This window comes from Podarcis gaigeae, assembly GCF_964106915.1.
Source record: "Podarcis gaigeae genome assembly, chromosome: 6".
NCBI lineage: Eukaryota > Metazoa > Chordata > Lepidosauria > Squamata > Lacertidae > Podarcis > Podarcis gaigeae.
This window is the reverse complement of record NC_139682.1, coordinates 50252012-50277635: the sequence shown is the minus strand read 5'-3', so window position 1 is coordinate 50277635 and position 25624 is coordinate 50252012. Positions and strand designations below refer to the sequence as shown.

The 25624-nt window shown below is 47.6% G+C and overlaps 2 protein-coding genes across 10 annotated transcripts in view; both read right to left on the bottom strand.

Moving 5' to 3' along the window:
* Positions 1-13506, bottom strand: part of IPO13 (importin 13) — a 45132-nt gene extending 31626 nt beyond the window's left edge. For 2 of the 6 annotated variants that reach the window (XM_083742240.1, XM_083742242.1), the window contains exons 1-2: positions 13160-13506; positions 12502-13003 (exon numbers count right to left, since the gene is read on the bottom strand). In XM_083742240.1, the coding sequence (XP_083598366.1) occupies positions 12502-12576 (75 nt within the window). In that variant the 5' untranslated portion in view covers positions 12577-13003; positions 13160-13506. Of the gene's footprint in view, positions 1-10875; positions 11017-12501 lie in introns of those variants that run through there. The other 4 variants (XM_083742243.1, XM_083742244.1, XM_083742241.1 and 1 more) reach the window with 3 other exon arrangements.
* Positions 13507-15724: 2218 nt separating this feature from the next.
* Positions 15725-24081, bottom strand: ARTN (artemin). 4 transcript variants are annotated; one of them, XM_083742280.1, is made up of 6 exons: positions 23871-24081; positions 23618-23772; positions 23272-23407; positions 18912-19006; positions 17963-18155; positions 15725-17631 (listed from the first exon to the last, which is right to left on the bottom strand). In XM_083742280.1, the coding sequence occupies exons 3-6, from the start codon at positions 23393-23395 to the stop codon at positions 17210-17212; spliced, it is 834 nt and encodes a 277-aa protein (XP_083598406.1). In that variant the 5' UTR covers positions 23396-23407; positions 23618-23772; positions 23871-24081; the 3' UTR covers positions 15725-17209. The 4 variants fall into 4 exon arrangements, with proteins under 4 accessions (XP_083598406.1, XP_083598405.1, XP_083598407.1 ...); XM_083742279.1 differs by lacking the exons at positions 23618-23772; positions 23871-24081 and having other exon boundaries at positions 23272-23610; XM_083742281.1 differs by lacking the exons at positions 23272-23407; positions 23618-23772; positions 23871-24081 and adding an exon at positions 21943-23174.
* Positions 24082-25624: the final 1543 nt, after the last annotated feature.

Below are 25624 nucleotides of genomic sequence, written 5' to 3'. Positions count from 1 at the left end.
GGAAGTTCACTTTCTTTACATAGACAGTAAATTCTTCCCTACATAGCTAGTAAATTCTTTTCTGTCTCTCACTCAGAAAAGCTGTGCACCTGCCCATCAGAGGCGAGCTATAGCAGTGAGGCTCTCTGAATTTTGGGTTCAGGTTACCAAAATTACTCAGCTACTATTGAGTATCCTGAGCTTGCCAATGAAGCAAAATCTGTGCTGCTGCCATTTGATAGTGCATATATTTGCGAGACAGGTATTTCAGCAATAACTACTATGAAGACAGTATAAATACAGTATAAATACTATAAATACAGTAGCCGGCTATGTATCAATAACGATATGAGACTATGCTTGACAACCATCAATCCCCACATTGATCTACTCATTAGCGAAGTGCAAGCTCAGCCATCCCACTTATACTTGCCAAAATGGACTTTATTGTGAATAAAGCTATTTAAAATATTCATAGTTCAAAATATCTTAAAGATAAGGTGCAGGATTGGTTACATTATTTCCAAGTAAGAGAGGCCTATAATTTGGAAAAATGGTTTCCAGGTAGAAAAATCGAAGTTGGAAACAGAATTGCTAGAACCCAGTGCTAAGGTATTGTCGAGAATGTATAATCTGCTGTTGAAATGGAATACTGAGGACGAAACGGTTAAATCCGCTATGATAAAATGGGCACAAGATATTGGTCATAACATTATGTTTGCTGACTGGGAACGGTTGTGGACCACCGGCATGAAATTTACGGCATGTAATGCCTTAAGAGAGAATATTATGAAAATGATTTACAGGTGGTACATGACCCCAGTCAAGCTAGCAAAAATCTATCATTTGCCCGATAATAAATGTTGGAAATGTAAAGAAACGGAAGGAACATTCTTTCACCTTTGGTGGGCCTGCCCAAGGATTAAGGCTTTCTGGGAAATGATCTATAATGAGCTGAAAAAAGTATTTAAGTATACTTTCCTAAAGAAACCAGAGGCCTTTCTCCTGGGCATGGTCGGCCAATTGGTGCCAAAGAAGGATAGAACCTTTTTTATGTATGCCACAGCAGCAGCAAGAATACTCATCGCAAAGCACTGGAAGACACAAGACCTACCCACCCTGGAAGAATGGCAGATGCAAGTAATAGACTATATGGAACTGGCAGAAATGACCGGCAGAATCCGAGATCAAGGAGAAGAGCAGGTGGAAGAGGACTGGAAGAAGTTTAAAGTTTACCTACAAAAATATTGTAAAATTTATAAATGCAAGGGCATTGTAAATGAAATGAAGGGGTTCTAGTGATTAAGATAAATAAGAGTATAAAGGGAAGGATAAAGGATGAATTTGAATAATAAATGATCTTGCTGAATTAATTTTTAAAGTGGAATACAAGAAAGGAAGGCGGGTGGAAGTAAGGAAAATAAGATTTGGAAGGGTATTAACTTGAAAGAGAGCTTTTTTATGCTAAATTTTCTTTTTTATGTTTTTCCTTTTTCTGTTTTTCTGTTTGTATTTTTGATGTGTGTTGTTTGTTGTTTTTGTGATTTTAGTTAATTTTTTTATTAGTTGTTAACTTTTGTAAAATTTAATAAAAATATGATTTAAAAAAAATACAAAATATCTAACACTGCTTGTGTAATAGCATGTTTTTAAAATATTTTTAATAGCTCATGAAGCAATATTCTGTAACCAGGTGATTGGTGGTTACATTCCAATAAAAAAACTGAGTATCTCTGTAAGTATTATAAATATTTCAACAAGTTCCATATTAATAGGGGCATTAAATAAATTTTTGCTTGGATGCCTCAAATAATGGTTATAAAATAGGCAAACGTGCAGTTAAAATGCATGAAATCGACAGCTGTTGAAGACCTAAAGTACAAAACTCATGTGACTCTAATAGTGGATCATCATAATAAAAAGGTTGGGAACCATTGCTTTTAACAATGCAAAATGTTGAAAAACAGAGACCACAAAACTGATTAGTTTTATCAAATGCAAAAACAAGAAGTCTCTAAACATAAATGCAAATATTTTAATGGGTAGGTGTAGCAAAGGGGAAAAATACAATATGAAGTCATATTGCTCCAGATGTTTTAAGCAGTGCTTACAAAGAAAAGCATCAGGCTGCTGGTCAGCCATGGCCTGACTTTGTGTCAGGTTCTCCACAAATTGTAGAGTAATCAATGATATTTCTCAAGATGTGGCACAGACTGCACTCAGTCCTCGTACAAATCTGAAGCAGACTACAAACACACATAAAATCCCTATTAACTACTGAACTTTATAGTAGGTTCCCATGCAGCCAGAATCTATTGAAATATAAGGGTTAAAATTATTTATATTTTTGAGCAAGGATTGTCATTAGGTAACCAATTTTCTTAAGAGCCTCCAACACCAAAACAGAAAGCAGAGTTTGACAGCTTTCATGAAGGAGGACAGTAAACCATGCCCATTTGTATTTGGATTGGTGCTATATAATTTGTCCATTGTGGTCTGGAGTAAGATGCAAACTGACAGACAACCAAATTTGCAGATGATGCCAAATTATTCAGGATTTTGAAATCTCAGCAAGACTGAAGAGCTCCAGGATGCTGTCCCTAGCTGGATGAATTGGCAACAAAATGGCAGCTGAAATCCAACATCAATAAGTACATGAATAAACATTACACCACTCGGGCTTTAAGTTTGCTCACACACTTACTGTATGTAGTCAACACATAACTAACACAGTCACAGAAACACACAGGAGCTCAACTGCTGCATAAACTAAACCATATTACTATCTCCCTACACAAGTGTCTCATGACTTGACCTGCTGAGACTTCAAGACCTCCAGATCAGGGGTAGGCAAACTAAGGCCCGGGGGCCGGATGTGACCCAATCGCCTTCTCAAGCCAGCCCACAGACAGTCCAGGAATCAATGTGTTTTTACATGAGTAGAATGTGTCCTTTTATTTAAAATGCATCTCTGGGTTATTTGTGGGGCATAGGAATTCGTTCATTTCCCCCCAAAAAAATTTAGTTCGGTGGGGTTTCAAGAAGCACTGTGAAAACAGAGATATATTGTTAAAAACACAAACAGGTGTGGGAGGGAAGTTGGATGGCAATATATACAGAGAAATGCGTAAACTGAGAAGTAAATATGGATGATTCTCAGAGAATCCGAAAGAAGTCCAAAAAGCAACAAATTTGTGAAAATTTGCGAAAATTTGGTATAACTGTATTTTTTGGTTTGTATTGGAAAATAATAAAAATTATTTATAAAAAAAAAAATTAGTTCGGCACACCACATGGTCTGACGGACAGTGGACTGGCCCATGGCTGAAAAAAGTTGCTGACCCCTGCTCCAGATAATGCATCTTAAAGTAACAGCATACATATGCCCCTTCCTCTAGACCAGTGTTTCCCAACCTTGTGCCTCCAGATGTTTTTGGCCTACAACTCCCATCATCCCTAGCTAGCAAGACCAGTGGTCAGGGATGATGGGAGTTGTAGGCCAAAAACATCTGGAGGCACAAGGTTGGGAAACACTGCTCTAGACAACGGAGGCAAGGGCATTGTAGGGATCTTTCAAACGAGCACTTTAAAAGTGGCAATAACGGTTTCTCAAGCCTCAGACCAGCTTTATGGCTTCAACACCATAAGGAGTTGGCATACAGCGTCCAATCCGGTGACTAAAGAAATGGATGCAGAATGGAGTGTCGTAAGAAAGCCTGAAATACTGTGCTATTCTTGGGCCAATAGAAATGGCAAAGTTTGTAACATTATATCTTGTAAGCAGCCCAGCATGCACGGCACTTTCAGTGCAACAGAGTGAGGTCTCGCCAGCAAAGGATCACTGCTGGGAAAGAACTCACCTAATGAACACCACAGCACATGGTATACTAATGTAGTTCAACTGATGAGACAACACTATTGACACCCTGAGCCTTAACCAGAGACCCAAAACAGGATTCATTTCTTTTCTCTGACCTCTCAAGAAGATTGGCACTGGGTTTGCTTTATTAAAGGAGCATGAATGAAAATGTGACATATCAGGTTTTGATGCTTAAGTAGCAGCAGCAACTGCCACAAGCTCAGTGTCCCTGGTGCAGTGCTTCCTCCTTCCAGGCCTCCTCTGAGCTTTTGAAGAGTAAGAAAATAGCAGTTTGTCTCCTTGACAGCACTATGTAAATAACAGCAAGCTGAATTCTCAAAGTCCCAGAGACTAAGTGAGAAGAGGAGTTCCAGCAGATATCAACAATTAAAGATAGCATGAGTACATGAGGCCACTCCAGGTTAGTGAACACACAAAACCCATCCCGTGTTCCTATACAATCTCTCTCCCTGGAATTGCAGGAGATGCAGTTGTTTGAGACATATTTCTTGCTCCATCAAACTGAAGTGAATGGAGACCAACATGATGACGCTGTGCACACTCAGGATATGGCCTCATAATCCAATGACCCCAATGGGCCAAAGAGGGACTGTATGGCTGCTGACTCTGCAGCGACTACCACTCCTCACCTCCTGGAAGGCATTCTGGGTTGCTTTCCTTTCAGTCCTGTCCAAAGCACCCAATATCTTGATCTCCTGAACAGCACAGCCAATTGCCACCAAGCAACAGGAACCATAGCAACCAGAGCATCATCTGTTCATTCAAGCAAAGACCTAGCCCTCTCCACTATGGCGTAGAGGGCACAGGCAATCTACATAGAAGGCGGAAAGGTTGCTGAGCATTGCCCTGGTTCTGCAGTACTGAGCGCAGTCAGCTGCAACCACAGTCTCAGTTCTGCCACAATACAGGCGTGAACATAACAATCATTTTCCTCCCACCCACTTGAGCCAAATATTGATGGGCCCATATTATAGAGTTCTGTGCCAACCAAGCCGCCAGACATGTTTGCCAGCAGCCAATGACATCCTTCAACACGTCGAAAACATTGCTGGCATTACCCACTGCCTTCAACCCCCACAGTACGCAACATACTGTCACCCCAAAGACAGTAAAGTACATAACAGAGGAAGATGGGCCAGCCTTCAGCACCAACAGACCAACAGCTTAAGAAGACTAGATGGTAGTGATGGTGTTATTTAGAATGTTTGTACCCAGTCTTCACAGAAAAGGCTTGCAGAACAGCTTACATACAGTACAATCAACTAAAACAAGACAGAAAACAAGTTTATTTTAAAAAGCTAATTCAGTAACAAAAGAGCAGCTTCTAGCAATAGCTCTTGCTACAGTGAGTATGCCACTACTACTGACTAGAACTAGGGAAGGGGCATGAGTTCTAGGGCTCAAGCTGCAACGTGGTTGAAGCTTGACATTTAGGAGTGACAGAAGAAGAGTGATGACCCAGGGCTGATCTTCGGAACAGAAGAGTGTTCAAAGAATGCAGATTCTGGGAGAAAGAAAGCCTACAGTTAGAGCAGCAGCTGAAGTTCCAGACAAAGGAACACATAAGGATTCACATTCTTCACCTCTAGTACACTAGAGTCAGTTTCTTTACAAGAGGAAAGTACTGCAGACACTTGGTGTGGGTGTACACACACACACACACACACACACACACACAATTTACAAGAAGAAGGGGATGGGATCATATGCCCAGTTAATGTTAACCCTACAAAAGAATCAAGACTACAAAAGTCACAGAAATATGCAGTCCATGTCAGAGATTGCTTCTTGCTAGCAAATTGCTTTAAAAAATAAACTCTCAAACTGAAACATCACAAACTGCCTCTTTCACTTACTTTCTAAAATGGGCTATAGACAAGGGCTAGCATGATTGGCCATCTGTCGTCATGGAGGAAACACCTATTACTTGCTGTTAACTAGGAGGTATACAAGAACATCAGAATATATGGTTGACTCTTTGCTTGGCACAAGAGACCAGCATTGATCACAGTTGCAACCATGAAACCAGGCGACACAATACCGCAGGCTACACAACATCCTTTGTAAGCAAATTCAAACATACCCTGTAAAAAACAGAAGTCCCATTGTCTATGAGTAATGACATCTTGTACCGCAGGAACAAAAAACTTCTTTCTAACATGCACAGCACCAATACCTTCTGCAACACAATTCATAATGAACAGTGTAAAGCAAACCTAAGAAGCCACAATATGCACAGGTAGTGGTTTGCTCTGTTCCAAATACTCCAGCATCCTATCCCTGGAAATCAAGCAGAGGCATGTCCTTGGGGAAGTCACTTTTAGCTGATGCCAGCACAGGGTTGTGCCAGGCAACCCAAAACTGTTAGAGCTAAAGATGGTGTGTTCTTGGACCTGTTGCTTTGCTGCTCTCAACAGCAGCACTTCCAGGGCTAGCTCTGTGCAAGTGGAGAGCCCATGAGCTGGTACTATGATTCATAAGACCAGGCGTAAGAAAAAACAACCCAGTTATCAGCAGAAGTATAGTGTCCAGATCAAGGGAAGCAATATTACCACTCTATTCTGCCTTGGTAAGACCACATCTAAAGTATTGTGTCCAGTTCTGGGCACAATTTAAGAAAGATAATGGCAAGCTGGAACATATGCATAGGAAGGCAACCAAATGATCAAAGGTCTGGAAACCCAGCCTTATGAGGAATGGTTGAAGGAGTTGGGTATGTAAAGATGAGAAAGACAACCATCTTTAAATATCTAAAGGGCTGTCACATGGAAGATGCAGCAAGCTTGTTTTCTCCTCCTTTGGAGGCTAGGACCCAAACCAATGGATTCAATTCACAAGAAATGAGATTCCAATTAAACATTAGGAAGAACTTTTTGACAGTAAGAGCTGCTTGACAATTGGAACAGACTCGATCGGAAGGTGGTGGATTCTCCTTCACTGGAAGTTTTCATGCAGAAGTTGGATAGCCATCTGTCATTAATGCTTTAGTTGAGATTTCTGCATTACAGGGTGTTAGAGTAGCGATGACCCTAAGGGTCCCAGCCACCTCTACAATTCTATGATTCTAAGTAGAGTGGTACCCCGCAAGACGAACGCCTCGGAAGACGAAAAACTCGCTAGACGAAGGAGTTTTTCGTTTTCTTAGCGGCTTCGCAAGACGCATTTCCCTATGGGCTTGCTTCGCAAAACGAAGCTTGCCCCGCAAGCTCCAGGGATAGCGGGGAGGCGCAGCGCGTCTTCCCTGCTGTCCCCGGACCTCTTTTGAAGCAAGGGACGGCGGGGAGAAGATCGCTTCTTCCCGTTGCCAGCCCCGCAATCTCCATGGACAGAGGGGAAGGCGCATGCGCCTTCCCCTCTCTCCCCGGACCCCTTTTGAACCAAGGGGCGATCTTCTCCCCGCCGCCCCTTGCTTCAAAAGTTGCTGGTGAAACTTGAGCTAAGGCTTGCACTCGTGACCACTATCATTCTGCAGACTTCCATTTGAAATGAAATGCTACTATACCCTGAAAGTCCAATGAAATCCTCAACAGTACTATGGAAATTTACTGGAAAAGGAGCAGGTCAGGGAAGCTACTCCCAGTTGCATACAAGGAAGGGGATCGTCAGACTACTTTGACAACAGTAAATCAGCAACAGCATTTTTAAAGAGTCAAAGAGGCAGATTCACTTGTATTTCTATTCCCCAATATCTTGGTCTGAAGGCAGCTGTCTCAGCTGTCACATCACACAGGCCTGCGGCTCACCACCTCAAATTAGAAGTGATGGAAACCAAAACCTTTTTATCCAGGGAGAGAGCCTAGATGATACAGCCCTCACCTCAAATACACACACATGCCCACAAGAAAAGGGGAATAGCAGGGGACGTGGGAGGATTTGATTTATTAATTTCATTTATATATCACCTTTTCCTTCGAGGAGCTCAGTGTGGTCTACATGGCTCTCCCCTCCCCAGTTTATCCCCACATCAACCCTGTGAGGTAGTTTGGCTGAGAAATCCAAGGTCACCCAGTGAGCTTCATGGCTGACTAGAGATTCAAATTCCGGTCTCCCAAGTCATAGCCCAATACTTTAACCATTAAAACACACTGGATTGAGAACAAACACAATCATACAAATGCAGAAAGGTTATGTCTGATGTTGAAGCCATAAAGTTAACAGGAACTGCTGCCTAAGTACCATCAAGATGGCTATAGGAAGAGTGGAGTGCATGTGTGTACAGATTCAACCCAATGTCTTCCAGTGGTGGAAATGTGGTGTTTCCAAGGTGTTCCCATCTTCAGATTCATTTTTTCTATTTTTTACCAACTTGTTGAAGCCAGAGAAATATCAATTTTTTACACATCTCTTATTGAAAGTGCAACCATTTTTCCTGTACCCCAAACAATTGTTGCATTACACACAGAATAAGATAATTCCTCTATACATTTTCACATCCCTTGGCTTCTGCTGGGAGATAAGTCACCTCCTTAGGGTCACCCTATAAAAAGCGCAAAATGGCAATTTACACCCTTGCCTCTGACCTGAAGCATTTATCCAATGTGAAATGCAACCAGAATACTTCACTCTAAGCCAAATGGGCCTGTGTTATCACAAGACCAAAAAGGCTTTAGATGTAAGGGCATGTCTCTTGTTTCATTGGAGTTTCTTGCATCCTGTCTGTACTCCTGTGTGAAAAGCTAGCTTGTCTAGGCTAAGAAACAGAAAAGCTACCTGGTTTGCTCTCTGGCTAAGAGTAAGAAAGTCCTTTCCCAAAAAACCCCACAAAAAACCCCAATGTTTTGAACACTGTACCATAAATATTCCTTAGGGTTAAAATCTAAGCTGCACTTTAATTGGTATAACTGTTTTAACTTCCTTGTCCTTTGTGTTGCTTTTCCCAATCTTCCCCTGCTCACTGAAGTTTTGAACTGGATAATTCAAACATTCAGAACCAATTAAGCTTCTTCATTCATATACTAATGTGTGAGGTTGGGTAGCTCTGCACTGAATACGAAAGAAGTGCCCAGTATTAGTTCAACCCCTGCCTGTGACAGCAAGATGTCATTAACTACTTTGGTCTAAATGTCTGGTACAGTGATAACTACAAATCAAATCTATGAGCTCCTGCAAAAGCTGGTTAGCCTACTCAGTCACCTCAGGGCTGAACTGGAGCATGAGCATATTGGTTTGGCTAGATGCTGACTCCCTGGATCTGTGGCACCTGCCATGAAGAGGCAGCCTCAAGACCAGAGAGGATTGTTATTACAAAAATACACCACGTGTGTAAGAAAGCAGTCTGAATCTACCCTGGCAGAGTACCACTTTCTGTCACTTGCAGCAAAAAAAGCCTTGGGCTGATGAGGCAAATGCATGGCAGATTCGACCCTACTCAAAAACCTGTATCTTGACCCCAATAGTCAATGCTTCCTGCAGCATAAACTGGCACTAAATACAGACTATTATGGCACAATTGCCTGCTTACACCCTTCCTCCTCAGTCAGCCAACCAATCTCCACTGTTATAGCATAACAGTTGTATCTTATGGGAAAGCAGTGCTAGGCAGCGAAGCAAAGAAGGTTTGAGACAGACGGGGGGGGGGGGGAGCCGAAGCATCCTTGAGAGCCTGCTACAGCCCTTCCCAGCCAGTGTGGAAGCCATTCTGGCACACCCCTGATGGCTCCAACTTCTACCCCAGCACTTGCTGAGCTAATCACCACCTGGGGTGTACTGACCTTTCTTGATGTCAACATTTGCTCTATTGTCAGCTCGCACAAAGAAGCTGCCTGTGCGTTCCTTCCAGAGGGAATTATAAAGCAGCATTACCCAGTAACAGATTAGGCCACAAAGCTAGTGCTGCTACATAACTTTGCAGAAAGGCACAAACCCTTATTCCATATGCACTATGAAAGTGGAAGGTTTTTAACATCATGGCCTAAAATCTTGGACTAGGAGTCTGCCATTCCTGGCTATGGATCTAATAAACAAAGAAAGGGAAGCAAGTCAGGTTCCATATCCAGCTAAAGATATACCTTGGTGAGTTGTCACTATCTGGGCTTTGCTAGGAAGAGGGATAAATGTCATAATCCCTCCTAGTGAGCTGCCTGGAACCTGTGTGAGCAGGTTGACAGAATTCAGGGTGCAATAGGGAGTGGCTGCTCCAGTGCTTCTGAAAATACAATGGGCAGCAAAGGCAGATTAAAGCTGCCTGAATAGTGACAGGTCCACAACAGAGCACTCTACAAAGCCACAATGGAAGATGTGTGTCGTTTAACAGAAATAACAATTTCCATCCTGCAGAACTTTACTCAACAGAAGGGGAGAAAAATAAACTGTTCAGGACTAACCCTAAACTGCTTTTTAATTTCTTTCAGGCCAAAGTATCCCAGTTTCAACCAGGAAAATAAAATTTCTGCAGTATGTATAACTTATTCAAAGTGAGTGCACTTATTCTGCTTTTCCTAGACATGGAGCTATGTAGGCCACAGAGCTCCAGTTCCATGGCCCCTAGGAAACTTACAAGGTATCCCTGGCTTTCAATATTTCATCAGATATTGTTCACATATTTTCAAGCCCACCTTCAAAAACCTGGAGGCTAGAAATGTTCCTTTTCATTTAAAGATAAATTATATTCATCATAATCAATTATAATGAATTATACATATGCCCAATGTGGGAAACGGGAGCAGATTGGAGTTCTACTTACACTTGAGTGAAATCTCCAAAAACACATAGTTATAGATATTTCTAAGTATCATTCCTTAACAACCTCTCAAAAACAGCTCCAAGCTCATGCTTTTCTATCTTGTAAGTGTATAATTTTATTCTTACAAACAGGCAGCAACAGTTAAGACACCAATCACTTGGCAAAGTGAAATCTTCACTATTATCATAACACAGACTGCCTCACAACTTAAGATGGAGCCTCAAGAAATATGGTGCCCTTTCAGTAACTAGTACCACAGCATCCATTCTTCTTGCTTCTTCTTGTTAATGTCCATTATACAACACATCACAGTCCAGAGATAGGGATAGTTTACCTGGATACAGATAAAGAGCTGTTTTATTGCAATATACCGTAGTGACTATGAGTGTGAGCTTTGATTGGGAAGTCCATCTTCAATCCACACATAAACTCACTAGATAGTCTTGAATAAGCTACTATTCATCAGCTTCAACATTCAATCTGCAACATGGGAACAAAAATACTTGTCTACAGTATATGGTTGTTTCTGATCTTTCAAAAATGCATTGTATAAATCTGAAGCACAATTGTATTTTAATTAGCAGCCTGCCTTCCACAAGGCCACCACAAAGAATTTTGAGAAATAGCTGCAGAAGCATTACAGTGAAGGAATGTGGAACAATTACATAGGTAAGATCCTCTTTAGCCTTGAACCAAGTGGTGGCACTCACTCTAGTCTAGCATATTTGCCAGTGAAGTTGTGGTATGCCTATAGCAGAGGTGGGCCACCTGCTAACCAATTTTTAAAAACCCTCAGCAAGCCATCTCTGGCAAGAGTGATCTCCCCCTGCCCCCAGCCTGCTGGCCAGGGAGGAGGAGGAGGAGAAAGGGAGAGAAAGAGAGAGAAGTAAGGAGTGGCAGAAAAGAGAAAGGAAAGCTGGTGGCAGCCCCTCCCATGATCAGCATGCAGTCCCTGACAGACAACTGCTAAGGGAATGAGGCCCTCAAAAATAAAAGGTTACTCTCATTACAAAATTCATGTAAATATAGGAAGCTGCCTTATACTATGACAGACTATTCTAAGTGGAAGGAGCTCTCCAGGGTCTGAGACAGAGGTCTTTCCCATCACCTGCCATCAGAACCTTTTACATGGAGATGCCAGGAGTCATAGCCAGTATTACAATACCATTTAAATAACTCCTGTGAATTAGGGAACATTTATACCTACATCTAAAAGAGAACAAAGGCAGGTGATTACACAACTGCCAAAAGAATAAAGCAGTCACCAGACAACAGTTCATCTTCCAGGTGTGTTTCTAAAGGCCACTTTGCTTTCTACAACTAGAGGGTATCTCCTGAGGAGTGAAGCTAAAGGAGAAAGCCCAAAGTGCCATGAGTTCGGACTATGACATGCTAAGGATTCAATGAGTAACAGGATGCCCCCTGGGTATGCTGTCAGGGCAGATCATCACTTCTGCAAATGCCCCCTCAAGCCAGCAGCAGTAGTGTCAGCCCCCCCGCCAGGCTCATTATGATACGCTCTCAGAAGGAGGTAAGCGGAGGAAAGGTTCCCAGATTATAACATAAGGACCAATATTACTGCCACTCCAAAGAGAGAGTGTGTGTGTGTGTGTGTGTGTGTGTGTGCGCGCACGATTCAATGGGATTCAGAGGCTACAGTAGTGCAAATTAAACCGTGAAGCCAATGTCAGAGACCAATAACATGCCAAGGGCACTCTCAATCCCCTGAAAAAGATCAAGATGGGAGCAGCTATGCCCACCGAATAGGTGAAGTACAAAACTACTGGAACTCAAGACAGGATTGCCTGAGACAAATGTACACTAAAAGCCTGAGCACATTGAAAGCTCCTAATCCCGTGTGCGGAAATTAACTGGGGTGCAGGATAAGGCACTTCCACCCAAGCCACCCCGCAACCCCAACACAGGTACCCTAAAGCGGCCCCTCCTCCCCAACTCTCACCTTTTCCACGTTCTCCACGGTGAAGTCCAGGGTCTGCGGGAGGGCAGCGGCGGCAGCCTCCCCTCGGCGCTCCATGGCGCCGGTCTGAGCCTCGCCCTGCACTGGGGCTCAGCTACAGGGGGGTAGGCGGCGGCGGCGACAGCGGCGGCAGCATCTTGGGGTGGAAGGACGGGCGAAAGGAGAGAAGAGCAGCCCCCCAAACGAGAGAGAAAGGGCAATTCTCTCTGCCTGTGTCTCGCCCGAAGGAAAGGGGAGTGCTACGTGTGCTCAGCCTGTCAATGGGAGGGGTTTTTCTTTTTTAAAAAGGGGGTGGGGGCTGCCGGATTCTTTCCCAATATTCTTCTTTTTTAAAGGCGCGATCTCTTATCAGCTTCTCTGCAAGAGGGATACATGCCTAGCTGCCCCCCACAGGGTGATGTGGGGGAGACGGGACTCTCAGCAGGGAAATAAGGGGAGAATATCCCGCCTGTTCCCAACAAGATTCAGAGTGAATGGAAGCTACCTGCCTCCGCCCCGGTAAAGCGCACGGACTATCTGCGCCCCGCCTTGAGCGGGATTATTGGGAGGGAGGGAGCACAGAAAAGGCTTGATAAACTGACGCAAATTTCCTGGGGAAGCGGGGAATCTGTCCTTCTGCCCTTAATGGCGGAGGAGATACCTGCCTATCACCCCCACAGACACAGACAGACAGAAGGGCGTCTGCCGGTCTCGTACTCGCCCGGCCCCTCCCGCTCAACGCCCCCCGAGGAGGGTCGCTCTATCTGCCTGAGGCGGCAACCGCTGCCGCCGCCACCGTCACCGCCGCCGAGACGCCTCCCTGGCCGCTCAGTCGGACTAATTGACTGGCAGTTGGGCCGGGCACCCAGTGGGGCACCCAGTGAGAGTGGAGGGAGGGAGGGCCTCACGCGCTGCCGGGTTGTCTTCGCCAAAAGCCCTCTTGCCAGCTCGCTCGCTCGCTTCCAGTCAGGCGCCAAGAACAGCCCCTTCCCGCTGAGGACCAAGCTTGTGGCGGAAGGATCATGGGAGTTGTAGTTCCCAGATCCGGAAGCGAGAGAGACATTGGCCGAGGGGTGCTCATGGGAGTTGTAGTTCTTGCAGTGTGGCGAGTCTCTGCCTACTGCACCCCCTGGTGGCGGGGAAAAAATAGTGAATCTCAGCTAAGCAGTGGGATTCTGCGAGACTGGGGCGGACGAAGTTGGAAGTGGCACCCCGGTAAGGGAGTCTGGTCCAGGTACCTCGTAGCAGCAGCAAATTTGCAGCTGGTATAAAATAGAATGTTATGGAAACGCTTAGGTAACCCATAAATCACTCAAAGCAACTTACACAAGCATTCCCAATCCCGGTAGACAACCTTTCAAGTGGCATTGGTGGGTGGAGTCAGGTGTAAAAGAAGGCAGAGCATCGGATGTGACTCACCTTTGCGTAGTGGGTTACTTTTTACAGTTCAATGACATGTTCTGGTCAGATAAAAAAGCTGAAGGGGGCACAGAGCACGGTCAGTGATAATGTGCCAGTGTGGTGTAGTGGTTAAGAGCGGTAGACTTGTAATCTGGTGAACCGGGTTCGAGTCTCCGCTCCTCCACATGCAGCTGCTGGGTGACCTTGGGCTAGTCACACTTCTCTGAAGTCTCTCAGCCCCACTCACCTCACAGAGTGTTTGTTGTGGGGGAGGAAGGGAAAGGAGAATGTTAGCCGCTTTGAGACTCCTTCGGGTAGTGATAAAGCGGGATATCAAATCCAAACTCTTCTTCTTCAATGCTGGATTAAACCCTGTGGAGGCCCCATGGCAGTTGAAATATTGGGGGAGGGCTCACAAATTATCCCCTAATACATTTTTTGTAATTTCTTAAAAGACCAAGTCAATATTATTTTGCTCCATTGTCGAGGGGCCCCTAAAAGGCATAGGCCCATAGGCCAGTCAGTCAAGGATGTGGCCTGGGAGGTCTCAGGGCGGGAAAGAGAATTTGGAGAGCTACAATCAGCCCCCATCCCTGAGGTTCCTCAGCCCTGCTTAAACATTTAAACAACAAACAACCAAACCCTAAGACCACACCAGTCCCAGCAACATAAAAAACAAAACTAGGTGTCTTTATGAACCTGGGCAGAAAGGGGGGGGCAGCTACTTTACAGATGCACTCCTACACTCTTCGACAGAGTAAGTCACCAGGACTAACTTCTAAGTAAACACTGCACAACAGGCGCCAGTATAAACACTGCTTAAGCTACTTGTGTGGTAGGCACTAGTCCAGGATTTAGTAATGTGTGAAACGTGTTTGCATAACTAACTGCTGGAGTACATGCAGTTATGCGTGCCTAATTTGTTATTACCATCACTTGTGTTTAAAGATTCTTTATTATTTGTTTATCCAATCCTGATCGGTAGTTGGATTTGTTCTTTTTAATGATTGGTGTAGACGGCAGGTTGTAAATATTTTAATTAATAAATAAAATAGCTTACCACTGATATTTACTACCTGCTAAGTTTGAAAACATCTCAGATTATTCTGACCAGTGTGGGAGATGTGATTTGTACAATGTTGTCTCTAGTTTTAATGGGGTCTTACTTTTCATAATTTTTGTTTTCAGTGTGGAAAAGTCACTCCAACAGAACTCCCTTTTTCCTTTCAGGAATGTGTTGATAGATGCCAGCTTAACCTTGGCTCAAATTGGAGAAGCTCAGGAGCACAATCTATTCTTTACCACCTGTGCTGTTGTTAGAAATGAATAAAATAACATATTCTAAGCATTTCAGAGGTTTCTAGAGCTTATTTTTATAATATCTGGCAACCATTTACCAACACTGGGTGTCAGCGGATTCAGTTTTGAATAAAGGCACGTCAACTGCCATGTTAAGATGGACTAGTCTGTAATACTTTTCACAAAGTTACTTAACGTTTGTTGCACAAAACCCTCTTTTTACCCTGAAACTGAGGTGCGAGGACTCCCAGGATTTGCAGGTTTTTACCTAGAAAGGAAGCAGCTCTTAGTAAATTCTCCTAGGCACTGCTGGCCAGAGTTCAATCTGCTGGCCTTTTAACTCACTTTCAATCAAGCACATATAAATAAACAAGAGGTTTGGCACATGGGTGATAAACTTTGAGATGACAAGGCACATAGTCAAATGCTTGTCTGCGCCCACACTTGCTTCAGAAACTATATTTATGAATTAAGCTGGTTTGCATATTTGTTGTTTCCCCCCCTCCTACACAGATACACATGAAGCCAATTTCTCACTGCCTTAACAGGCTTTATTGCTACAGGAAGTTGCTGCTGTACAAAAATAGAGTTTATTCAAATGCAAATAAAGGGTAGAGAATATAAAAATCAGGAAAGGAAAAAGAGGAAATGCCTTTGATCAGGCCAAGAAGGGAAAAGGGAGTAGGAACTGCTGGTCACAGGCCGGGACATAACATCAGCACCCGTTTTCAATGGTACACCAGGCCCGACTCTCAGCATCATAAATAGGTGCCACTGGGTGGGTAGGGTGGGAAGTGGGGTTCAAACAAATAAATAAATAAGTTAGAGAATAAATAACTTTGTTCAGAAAGTGTCACTTCTAGGACAGAAAGTTCCCCACCCTGCTGGCACCAAGTGATGGCTGACTCGGGGATTGGCAGGGGCTATTGCTGCTTCCAGTGTTGGCCTGGCAACTGTAGTGGCCAAACTCCAAGCTGCTGCTGGTGTGTTAGGGAATGTTGCAAACCAGGATGTTAACACCATCATTGGTTTTATAGGATAAGACCATTTTCTATAGCAATAGATGCCTTAATTACGCTGTGGAAACGTAAGACTTCCATCAGCTGTGCTTCTCGATCTTCACAAGGTCCAGCCACCAGCCTCCCATCTGCCAAGGGCTTGTTCTCACCAGGAGAAGCTCCCCAAACCAGGTCAAAGATTCTAAGAATTACCACCATCTTAGTACAAAACCAGGAAGGTGCTCCATTCAGTCCTCAACAACTGTGCCGAACATCCCAGTACAAGACTGACAGCAGTAGCAATCGCTGGACCGTCAGAGCACAAGCTCACCAGTTGTAGGTTGACCCTGATGCTGCTGCTAAGCATTGTGACTCTGTCCTTCGTGTTCAACTACATCTGCTCTCTGATGGAGCAAACCAATTTGCTCAGGGAAAGGTTTGGGGGCTTAAAGTGGGAGAGAACATCAGCCTTGCAATTGACAGGGCCAGGTGACCTGAGCGAGCAGCCAATTCTTTCCACTGCCTGACAAAGTGGCAAGGAGTGATGCTCAAGAACCTACCCATTTGCACCACAGGTCTTTCAGGCTACATCCCTATCCTTCATCCCTTGAGTATGGGAAATCCCAGTGCTGCTTCTCCACTGGAGGGTGCAACTTGATGCGTGAGCAAATGCACAACACGGTTGACGGACCAAACCCTAAAGGGGAGAATTCCTCCCAGTGTGGGTTTGCAGTCCTCAAAGGCTTGGCTGGCCTCCATCTTACCATCTTGCTGCTATGAGGAAAGTACCCTATGAAAATGTTCCACAGATGTGGAGATGAAGGCCCAGGCACCTTCGAGCTGTGGCCATCATGCTCTCCTCCTGCTTATTGTCCATGTGCTGCTTCTGCCTGACCTGGAAAGCCCCACCACAGACCGTGTCTCTCCGTGTCTCATGCCCCACCAATGGAGCAAGGCCTTAGGCATGGCTGCAGCCTCAGTGACAAACTGCGAGCTCGGAGTAGGCAGCCCCCTCAGCCCACACAGCCACACTCTGCTGCTGAGACATGGTCCACAGTCTGCCAGGCATTGCGCACATTCATAAAGGAGAAGTCCTCATACCGGGTGGGGCGGCAGCAGGGGTGGGAGGAAGGGTGGTCATGAGGCCCAGGCACGATGGTGCGTTGCTGTAGCAGGCTACTCAAGGCCAAGTCATAGTTGGTGCGGGCTCGCTGGCACGACCCACTGCAGTACTTGAACCGCACAATCTCCTCCGACTCAAAGCCCAGCCCAAGGTCCCGCACCTTCACCAGGCGGCTGTGCAGGCGGCAGAAGCGGCTGTTTTTGCTGCGACCGGCTTTCTTGGATCCTTTCTTGGCCTTGCTGGAGCTGGCTGGGGAGCGCTCAGCCCTGAGCAGTTCCGAAGAGCTCAGCCTGTCTATGGTCACGTTTCCCCCTGAAGGAAAAAAAGAAGAGGGGCGAGCAGAAAGGAGGACATGGGGAGAATGTTAGGCACCGGGAATCAAGGAAAAGGGCATGGGGCTCAATCGGCCCAAAAGATAACAGGCAGAAATATACCTATTTCCATTTGCTCTGCAAATGGACTGCCTGTTTCAAAGGACATGGGGGTGGGTAAATGATTTAAAGAGAGGCAAAGCATCACAGCAGTGCCTGAGACAAAGGAAGCTGGGGACCACCGTGTGGGTGAGGATCCAACTGGGAAAAGTTCAGATCCTCACTACCCCAGACTCTCACCCACTTCCCCATGAGACATGCCAGGTTCCTACCGTGCCAGTGGCTCCATGTGCCCAGTGATGATGCTTCTCTGCTGTTTTCCTCCAGAGAGGCAGGGCTGGCAGTGCCCATGCTTCCATCAGAGGCAGCTCCCAAAGTCTGGTTGTTGTGCCAGGTCTGCGGGGTTGCCATGACTGCACCAGCAAACAACGATAGCAGGGTGATTGTACCCCACAAACCCCGCTCCTACGAAAGAGATAATGGCACACCTCAGTAAGCACACCTCATGGAAACAAGGGCACAGAGAATGCAGCAGGGCTGTCCTACAAAGGAAGGTGCGATGAGGAGGCAATGTGTTGTGCTGGAGTCTCGAGGCTACTTCACCTTCTAACGTGGGTGTCACTTCTGTGCTGGAAAACACATGCTGGTCATGTATATGTGCCATAATTGCACCATTATGTGAAAAGATAAAGGTGCTCAGGATTCCATTTCATCACATGCATGCCAAGTGAGAAGCTACAGTTATAGATGCATGCAGCAAAGAAGACATATGCAAGTTCACATGAGCAATGGACAAGCTTTGGCCTACATAAAAATGAAACCTATGTAAGAAAACTGCTATGTACAATGCGGCCCTCCAAGACAAGGTTCCCAAAAGGGGAGATGCCAGTGTTTCTCAAACTTGGGTCTCTAGCTGTGGTTGGACTACAACTCCCATCATCCCTGACTACTGGTTCTGCTAACTTGGGGTGATGGGAGTTGTAGTCCAACCACAGCTAGAGACCCAAGTTTGAGAAACACTGGGCTAGGCTAACAGAGAGCAGCAAAGAACCAGATTCATGCATTGGAAACCCAAGGCAAGTGATGTACCAAGAAGCCATTCCATCTCTCATACATTGGGAGAGCTGGGATCCTCCTGCAGACAAGGGCCTTTCTACCTACCCGTTGCTTCTGAGGCTCCTGCTCCTGTGTTGAAAACACCCTCTGGCGAGGCTAACTCACCCTGTATCGCTCTTGTTGGACAGGCAAACTCCTGTAGGCAGAGGGAGATCTGTCCGATCTGTGCCTTGGCCCCTCCACTCTCCACTCCATCCTACCTGCAACACAAAGACACAGTTCAGGAACCGGACCTTTCTTTTCTAATTGGATAGCCTAATTTCTACACCTTCAGCCTTACTGTGGCCCAGACATCACCCTTGTCTAGATCTACACTTCTCCTTCCTGCACTGCAAGCCTCTCTGGATAAGTGAGTCAGTTGAGCTAAATAAAAGCAGTTCAGATGACCCTTGCAAGAGATAGTTGACCTGAAAGTTTGCAGTTTAGGATCTGGTATGAGTCTGTAACAGGAACAGGGTTGGGCTATGAGACATTCCCATGGCTCTGTCCCAATAATGTATCTTGGCCAATGAAAAATTAAAACAAGCCATTTCCTTAGCATCAGCTAAGACCACCAATATCCACAGCAAGCAACTATCTTGTGGATGCTGGTGCTGAAATAAATAAAACAGGCATGAGTGTTGCAGCTCCTTGTATTTCATCGTCGTCTCTAGAGGGGTACCATGGAGAGATCAGGCACCTACCCAGGACTGGGACAAAAGAGGTTCCTGGCCAGTTCCAACTCTGATCGAGACCTAGCTTGATAATTTCTGAAGGTTTTGTGCTAGTTCATGTTTACGGTGACATGCACACAAATGGCTTGGGGTTTGTAAGGGCTGCCACCAGGCATGCAACCAGGAAAAGCTCACATGGAAGAGTCTATTATGACAGTAAGTGCTTCCAACATGGGTACTTTATTATGTCACTGCTATGATTTGTGAGGTATGAGCACACATGTCCCACAACTGCAGACAGTTTTACCCCAGTGTAAAATTTTAGATTGTAAGCTCATTGTTAGAGCTAACCCACTGAGTGAAGCACTAGATTTTATCAGAGGCACAGTCTGCCCTCACACTACTTTCTGCCCTGCAACTACAGAGAGCGGTTCCCCAGAGTATTAAACAGCTGAGCCCTTTTAAAAGAGCTTGTGTAGAGGCTGGATGCAAAGGCAAACCCTTTTGGTTCTTGATTATCCTTCCATCTGAAGTTGTCACCACCTTAATTAGCTAGCTTTGATATTAGACTACCTTCAACTGGCATTGATCTGACCTGACCAGACAGGATTCATCTCCTGCATGAGGGAACATCTGGGAAATCTGGTCGTTTGCAGAGATGTGCACTTTATCAGATTCCCACAAGGTGGCAACAGAGAACCAGAGTTTTGTTGCGTTTTTTTACGCTGCGCATACCACACACACAGAGGGGAACCTTTTATCTCATCTCAGTGGCTAAGAGGGAGAACCTAGCCCTGATTCCGCACACTAGGAAACAGAGAGTTCCAAAATTATTTAAAGACGCAGCAGTGTGGGTAGCTGTGAGAAAGACAGGCTTCCTGGGATAGTTCAGTCAGTAGACCAGGAGACTCTTAACCTCAGGGCCATGGGTTCAAGAATACCTGCATCACAGGGGGTTGGACTAGAGCAGGGGCCGGCAAGGTTTACCTCGCCTGGGCCGGTTCACTCCAGCAGAGATCCCTCTGTGGGTCAGATTGCGCATGCACGGCCGCAATTTCCGGCGCCTGAGGATGCGCAGACGTGATTTCCGGCACTGTGAAAGCAAGTCCCTGTGCCGTGCTGTGCTGGTTTAGCACAGCGCACGGGGACTCGCCAAGTGGGCTGCTCAGTTAGGGGACGGCTCATGGGCTGGTTAAATGACCCCGTGGGCTGCTTGCGGCCCATGGGCCTTAGGTTGCCTACCCCTGGACTAGAGGACCCTTTTGGCCCCTCCCAACACTACAATTCTATAGTCTATGAGCCTTCCACTGAAACAGATCCATCTCTATCTTTAAGCCCTGCACAGAATATCCATGTCTGTCCTGGAAGGTGGGGAGGTCCTACCAGTGATTTTGTAGAGAAAAGAATAGCTTCTGAAGATCAACCTGTGAAATGTGGAAATTATATCCTCTGGGTCCAATGTCCAAGCACATCCTAATAGATACTACTGATCTTCAGAATTCAGACTTCTGTTTATTTTCTGCCACCTAGCAACCATACCTAGTATGCAGAGTCCCCAGCCATGCAGACATTGAGGCCCAGTGGAAATCTGCCTCCATATCTTGCCAGACCCAGCACAGAGTACAGTAATAACCACACTGATTGCAGAGCTTCTGGGAGTCATCAGCTTCCAGCAACAACTCTGGAAGCTTCAAAGACATCTTTCTGCTTTCCCAAGACCTTTGGGTGGAAAAGCCATGCCTCCTCTGATGCAGAGGCCTGAATTTGACTCATGTTCATTAATGCAAGTCTTCCACAGACCTGGATCAGAATTATGGGGGTGGGGAATCAAGTTCAATTCCCAGGGAAACCCAAGAGGACTGAGAAGAATGGAAGGGAGGGGAGGCTTATCCATTGACTGCTGGCTGCAAAATGAATTCAGAAGCTGCGACAGAAGGATGACACAAATCCTTTGAAATGCATTCCTGAAGACTCCTGCCTGGTATGTGCCACACAGGGGCAAGGGCATTATCAAAACAGCATCTTCCCCTGTGATGCAGCTGTTTCGATTAAGAAATGAAGGGCTGCTTGTGCTGCATTTCGCAAATCAGGGAGGAGTGTTTGGAACAGGTTCTGGGAGAGCCAAATAGGCAGTCAGAGCACATAGGACCACATAGTCTATTTGTGGGTAATTAGGGAAATATACAAAACAATGGCTAGTAAGAAAGGAATGGGTTAGTATGGGCGGGGAGAACAGAATATTATCTTTCTGGTGCCTCGAACTGTCATAACAATGTGAAGTGGTGACTCTAAGGCATTCCGTTGCAGAGCTGCAGGAGTTTTTGAAGGAAGCTGGTTTGAAGATTTATGTTTACTTTCCAAAACAAAGAGATGTTGGCAGCAAAGTCTTCCTTGAAGCTGATGAGCAGCCAATATACACCCCGCTCCTTCTCCTTCTCCTTCTCCTCCACCCCCACCCCCACAACTCTGAACATCCTGCTCACTTTGTAAAGCATCCATGCATATGCTATCCTGGACCCCTTGTGGCTGGAACAGCATGCCAAAGTGTCAGTTCTGGAGCCTCATCTCTGGACACTCAGCCACCGGAGCAGCCCAACATGTCCCTGGTGTCTACAACGAACACAGTCAAAAGACTAAGTGAGCAAGCAAGCTAATGCAGGACTCGCAACCTGACGCCACATTCTCTTGAACAGTAACCAAAAACAGCAGGAATTATATCTGCTAGGAAGCAACAGAGAAGTCACGCCAGGATCGGAACCACAGCAGAAAAGAGGAGTGGGCTGCCAGACACCGGTGGTGATGGGGAGTGGAAAACAGACCTGCTGTGCAATCCTCGGCACGTTTACTCAGACGTAAGTCCCGCTGCTCTCAGGTAAGTTTGCATAGCATTGTAGGCTCAGTGACTGAGGTGGAAGAGCTGAGTTTCTCAAGTTTTGATGATGTAGAAATTGTGTCGAATTCTTCTCTCTCTCTCTCTCCTTTGAATGCTGGTGGAAATATGTTCTGGAAGTGCCTGATGAAGCCAGAGAGGTCCTTCCTGATAGGCCTGGTCTAACAGCCCCAGAGAGCTCGCTAGAAGTTGTTAGGCTCTGTAGGGTCTGTGCATCTGGCTGTTTTGGTGGGTCAAGTCCACCCAGGTACCATGAGCAGCATTCCTGCATTGCAGGGGGTTGGACTAGATTACCCTGGAGGTCCCTTGCAACCCTACAATTCTGTGATTCTATGACTCCTCAGTCCCATCCAACATTACCAATGGTCAGGAATGATGTTAGTTGTAGTCCAGCAATATCTGGAGGGCCAAAGGTTAGCCACTCTTGGACTGGAGGAAACGCAGAGAAATGCCAGAGAAATTCTAGAAGAGAAGAGGACCGTGGACCGCCTGGGAAAAGGCAAAGAGACACCCTGCATCCGGCTCTCTTGTCTTTCTCTGCCTCTCTTTCACACACATACAACACACTCAACCATCGATTCTCTCCAGAGGAGCTGCCTGGAAAACTTAAGACTGGAGCCACGAGGCAGACCTGAGCTGTGGGGTGCGGGGAACCGAGCGAGCGTGCGGTTCGACTCCGAGCAAGCGGCCCTCTGGAGAACGAAGGCGCTCGAAGTCCGCCAAGAGTTACCCGGGTCGGCGGCGGAGAAGCAGCCCTGCCGCGACAAGCGCCCGCTCCCCTTCCGAACAGCCTGCCTACTTGCTCCGCTCCAGAGTCTTGCTTCTCCGCCCCCCCCCCCCAGCCGCGCATTTGCCCCGCTCTCTCCTCCCCGCCCCAGTCCAGGGGGCGCTGCGCTCGCGCTTTCCCGCCCGCCGCACTCACCGCGCGCTCCGTCTCGGCAGATCGGGCGCCTCCTGCTGCGCGCGGCTCTCCGGGGACCATGCTCCGAGGATCCGGGCCGGGAAGCGCCTCCCTCTGCCCTCGGGTACCGGCCCTTCCAGGGCATCGAATCCGCTCCCTGCACGGGAGACACACGGTCACCGGCGGCCTGGTCAGAGCCACGGGGAATACCTACACCGGGATCGGCCGGGGAGGGAGCAAAGAGGAGGGCCCCCGCGCCCCTTCCCGACGACCAGAGATTTCGCCTCTCCCCGCTCTGGGACAGAACTGCGCACACCCACAGCCCTTTCCCCGCGAGGACCACGAGCTCGCCAGCCCCCCTCCTTACCTCCCGGCGGCGGCGGCGGCAGCGGCTCCTCGGCGGCTCCTGCGCTCACCCGGCCCCGGGGGCCATAGCCCGGCCCCGCCGGGATCGCTCCCTCGGGCGCCCGACGTTCACGTCGCCTGCATGGCCGGCAGGTGCCCGGTGGGCTCAGCGCCCCCCTGCGGGGAAAGATCGGGTTAGAGCGGCTGGCGTCCGGGCCAGAATCGGCAGGGCAGCCCCGATCCCGGGACCCCCCTCCACGCCGGGCCGGACTCACCGCACACGGCGAGGCAGGGAGCCGGCGGGGCGCTCGGCCCTCGGGAAGCGGACCTACGGCCGGCCGGGCTCCGGGACAGGCGGCCTCTGGCAGGAAGAAAAGCACCGGCTCCATCTCCGCGGCTGGCAGAGTCTGGTGTCAAATTCCAACCTCCGCTGTCACCTGATCCCCAGGGCGGGGCTCGCCCGAGAGACAAGAGAAAGAGCCACGGGTGGGACCTCGCCGCACCCCACCCCGGCCGCCAAGCCGAGCAGCCGGCGCAGGCGCCGCCCCTGGGACCGGCGCGGAGGCCCCTGGGGCCCTCGGGCAGCTGGCGCCCTGGCGATGGTCATGAGGCACTTCTCTGCCTCCTAGTCCTCGCTGCCACCAGAGTGGGGGGATTGGAGGCTGCGGGCACTTTCGCTCTCTGGACAACATGGTGGAGAGGATTGGGCCCAAGGAGAGCCAGAGTAAGGTGCTGCTTCTGCCGGCTCGCGCTCTCTCTCTCAGGGAGGGACAGCAGGGAGGGTGCAGGTGAGCAGAGGCAGCTGCTCATGCAAAACGTGGGCCACCCACATACTCACTCTCACCTGCATCCTCCCTCGTGGTGGCACAGTATTGGGCATGACGTTTGCTTGCACTCTCAAGCTGGGCAGTCCTTACTGCTGCATCACCCGCTGGCAGAGCTGCTCAGGGCAGGAGACAGCAGATGAGTGGCAGGAAGCCGTGGCACTTGCTCCTTACATCTATTGCTAGGGGAGGTACAGAGCAGTCCTTGCCCACCCAAACTTCTCAAGGATGTTGTTCCACAGCAGGAACTGGTCTGTAGTCCATGCCAGTGCGGTGCTGGTGATCAGCTGCTTGGCAGTGCTGATCGCTGACCCCAGTAGCTGAATCGCGGCTGCCTTTCTCTGGACAGAATGGCAGACGCACAGTGCTGTTCTGCCAAGTTCTGCTCTTGTCTCATCAAGCTCCCCCAGTCCCTACGTCCAGGTGCTCAGTAGCAGTTAACTGTCTTCTATCTCCCGCCCCATCATCCTTAGATAGTAATAATTTGTATAAAGTCATGCATTGGGGGTCCTTCATTATTTTGCTGCATGGGACCCCCGTCTTCTGCCCCCAGATCCTGGCCTGAGGGCCCAGGAGCATGTGCTAGGGGCCTGGGAGATTCTGGGTTATGGGGTACAGTGGTCTTGTTGGAGAGCAGCTAAGCCACACTGGAAAGTCTTCCCTTTTCTGATTCCATGGAATAAAGGCAAGGCACCACCCAGTGTAACAATTACGCCCCCTTTCCCCAGCTATTCAAGCACACATGCAGCTCTCCTCTCTCCTTAAGCTAGGCTGGTGCCTGTGGCCACTCTGCTTTTGCTGGGGACCAGGGGCGTCCTACCCATAGAGGCTAGGGGCGCCGGGCGCCAAGTTCTGGAGGGCGCCAGGGAAGAGGCAGAGGCTGGATGCGGCACCTGCCAGCATCAGCTTGCCGCCCTTGCCCACCACGGCATGCAGCGGCCAGCTGAGCCGGGAGGCACCGCGGCCAGCCTCCACCTCTTCCCTGCCATAGGAGCCACCCTCCAGCCGCTGCCCGCCTCCTCCAGCCCCGCCGGTAGCGCTGTCCTCCCTAAAAAACTCTGGGAAATGGGGGCAGGGGGCGCCAGAGGGAGCTTTACACCACAGCGCCAGATATACTTAAGATGGCCCTGCTGGGGACTCAACACAAATGTAAGCAGATATGGCACACTGGTTTTCATATGCACCTTCGGAAGACTCGGTTACTC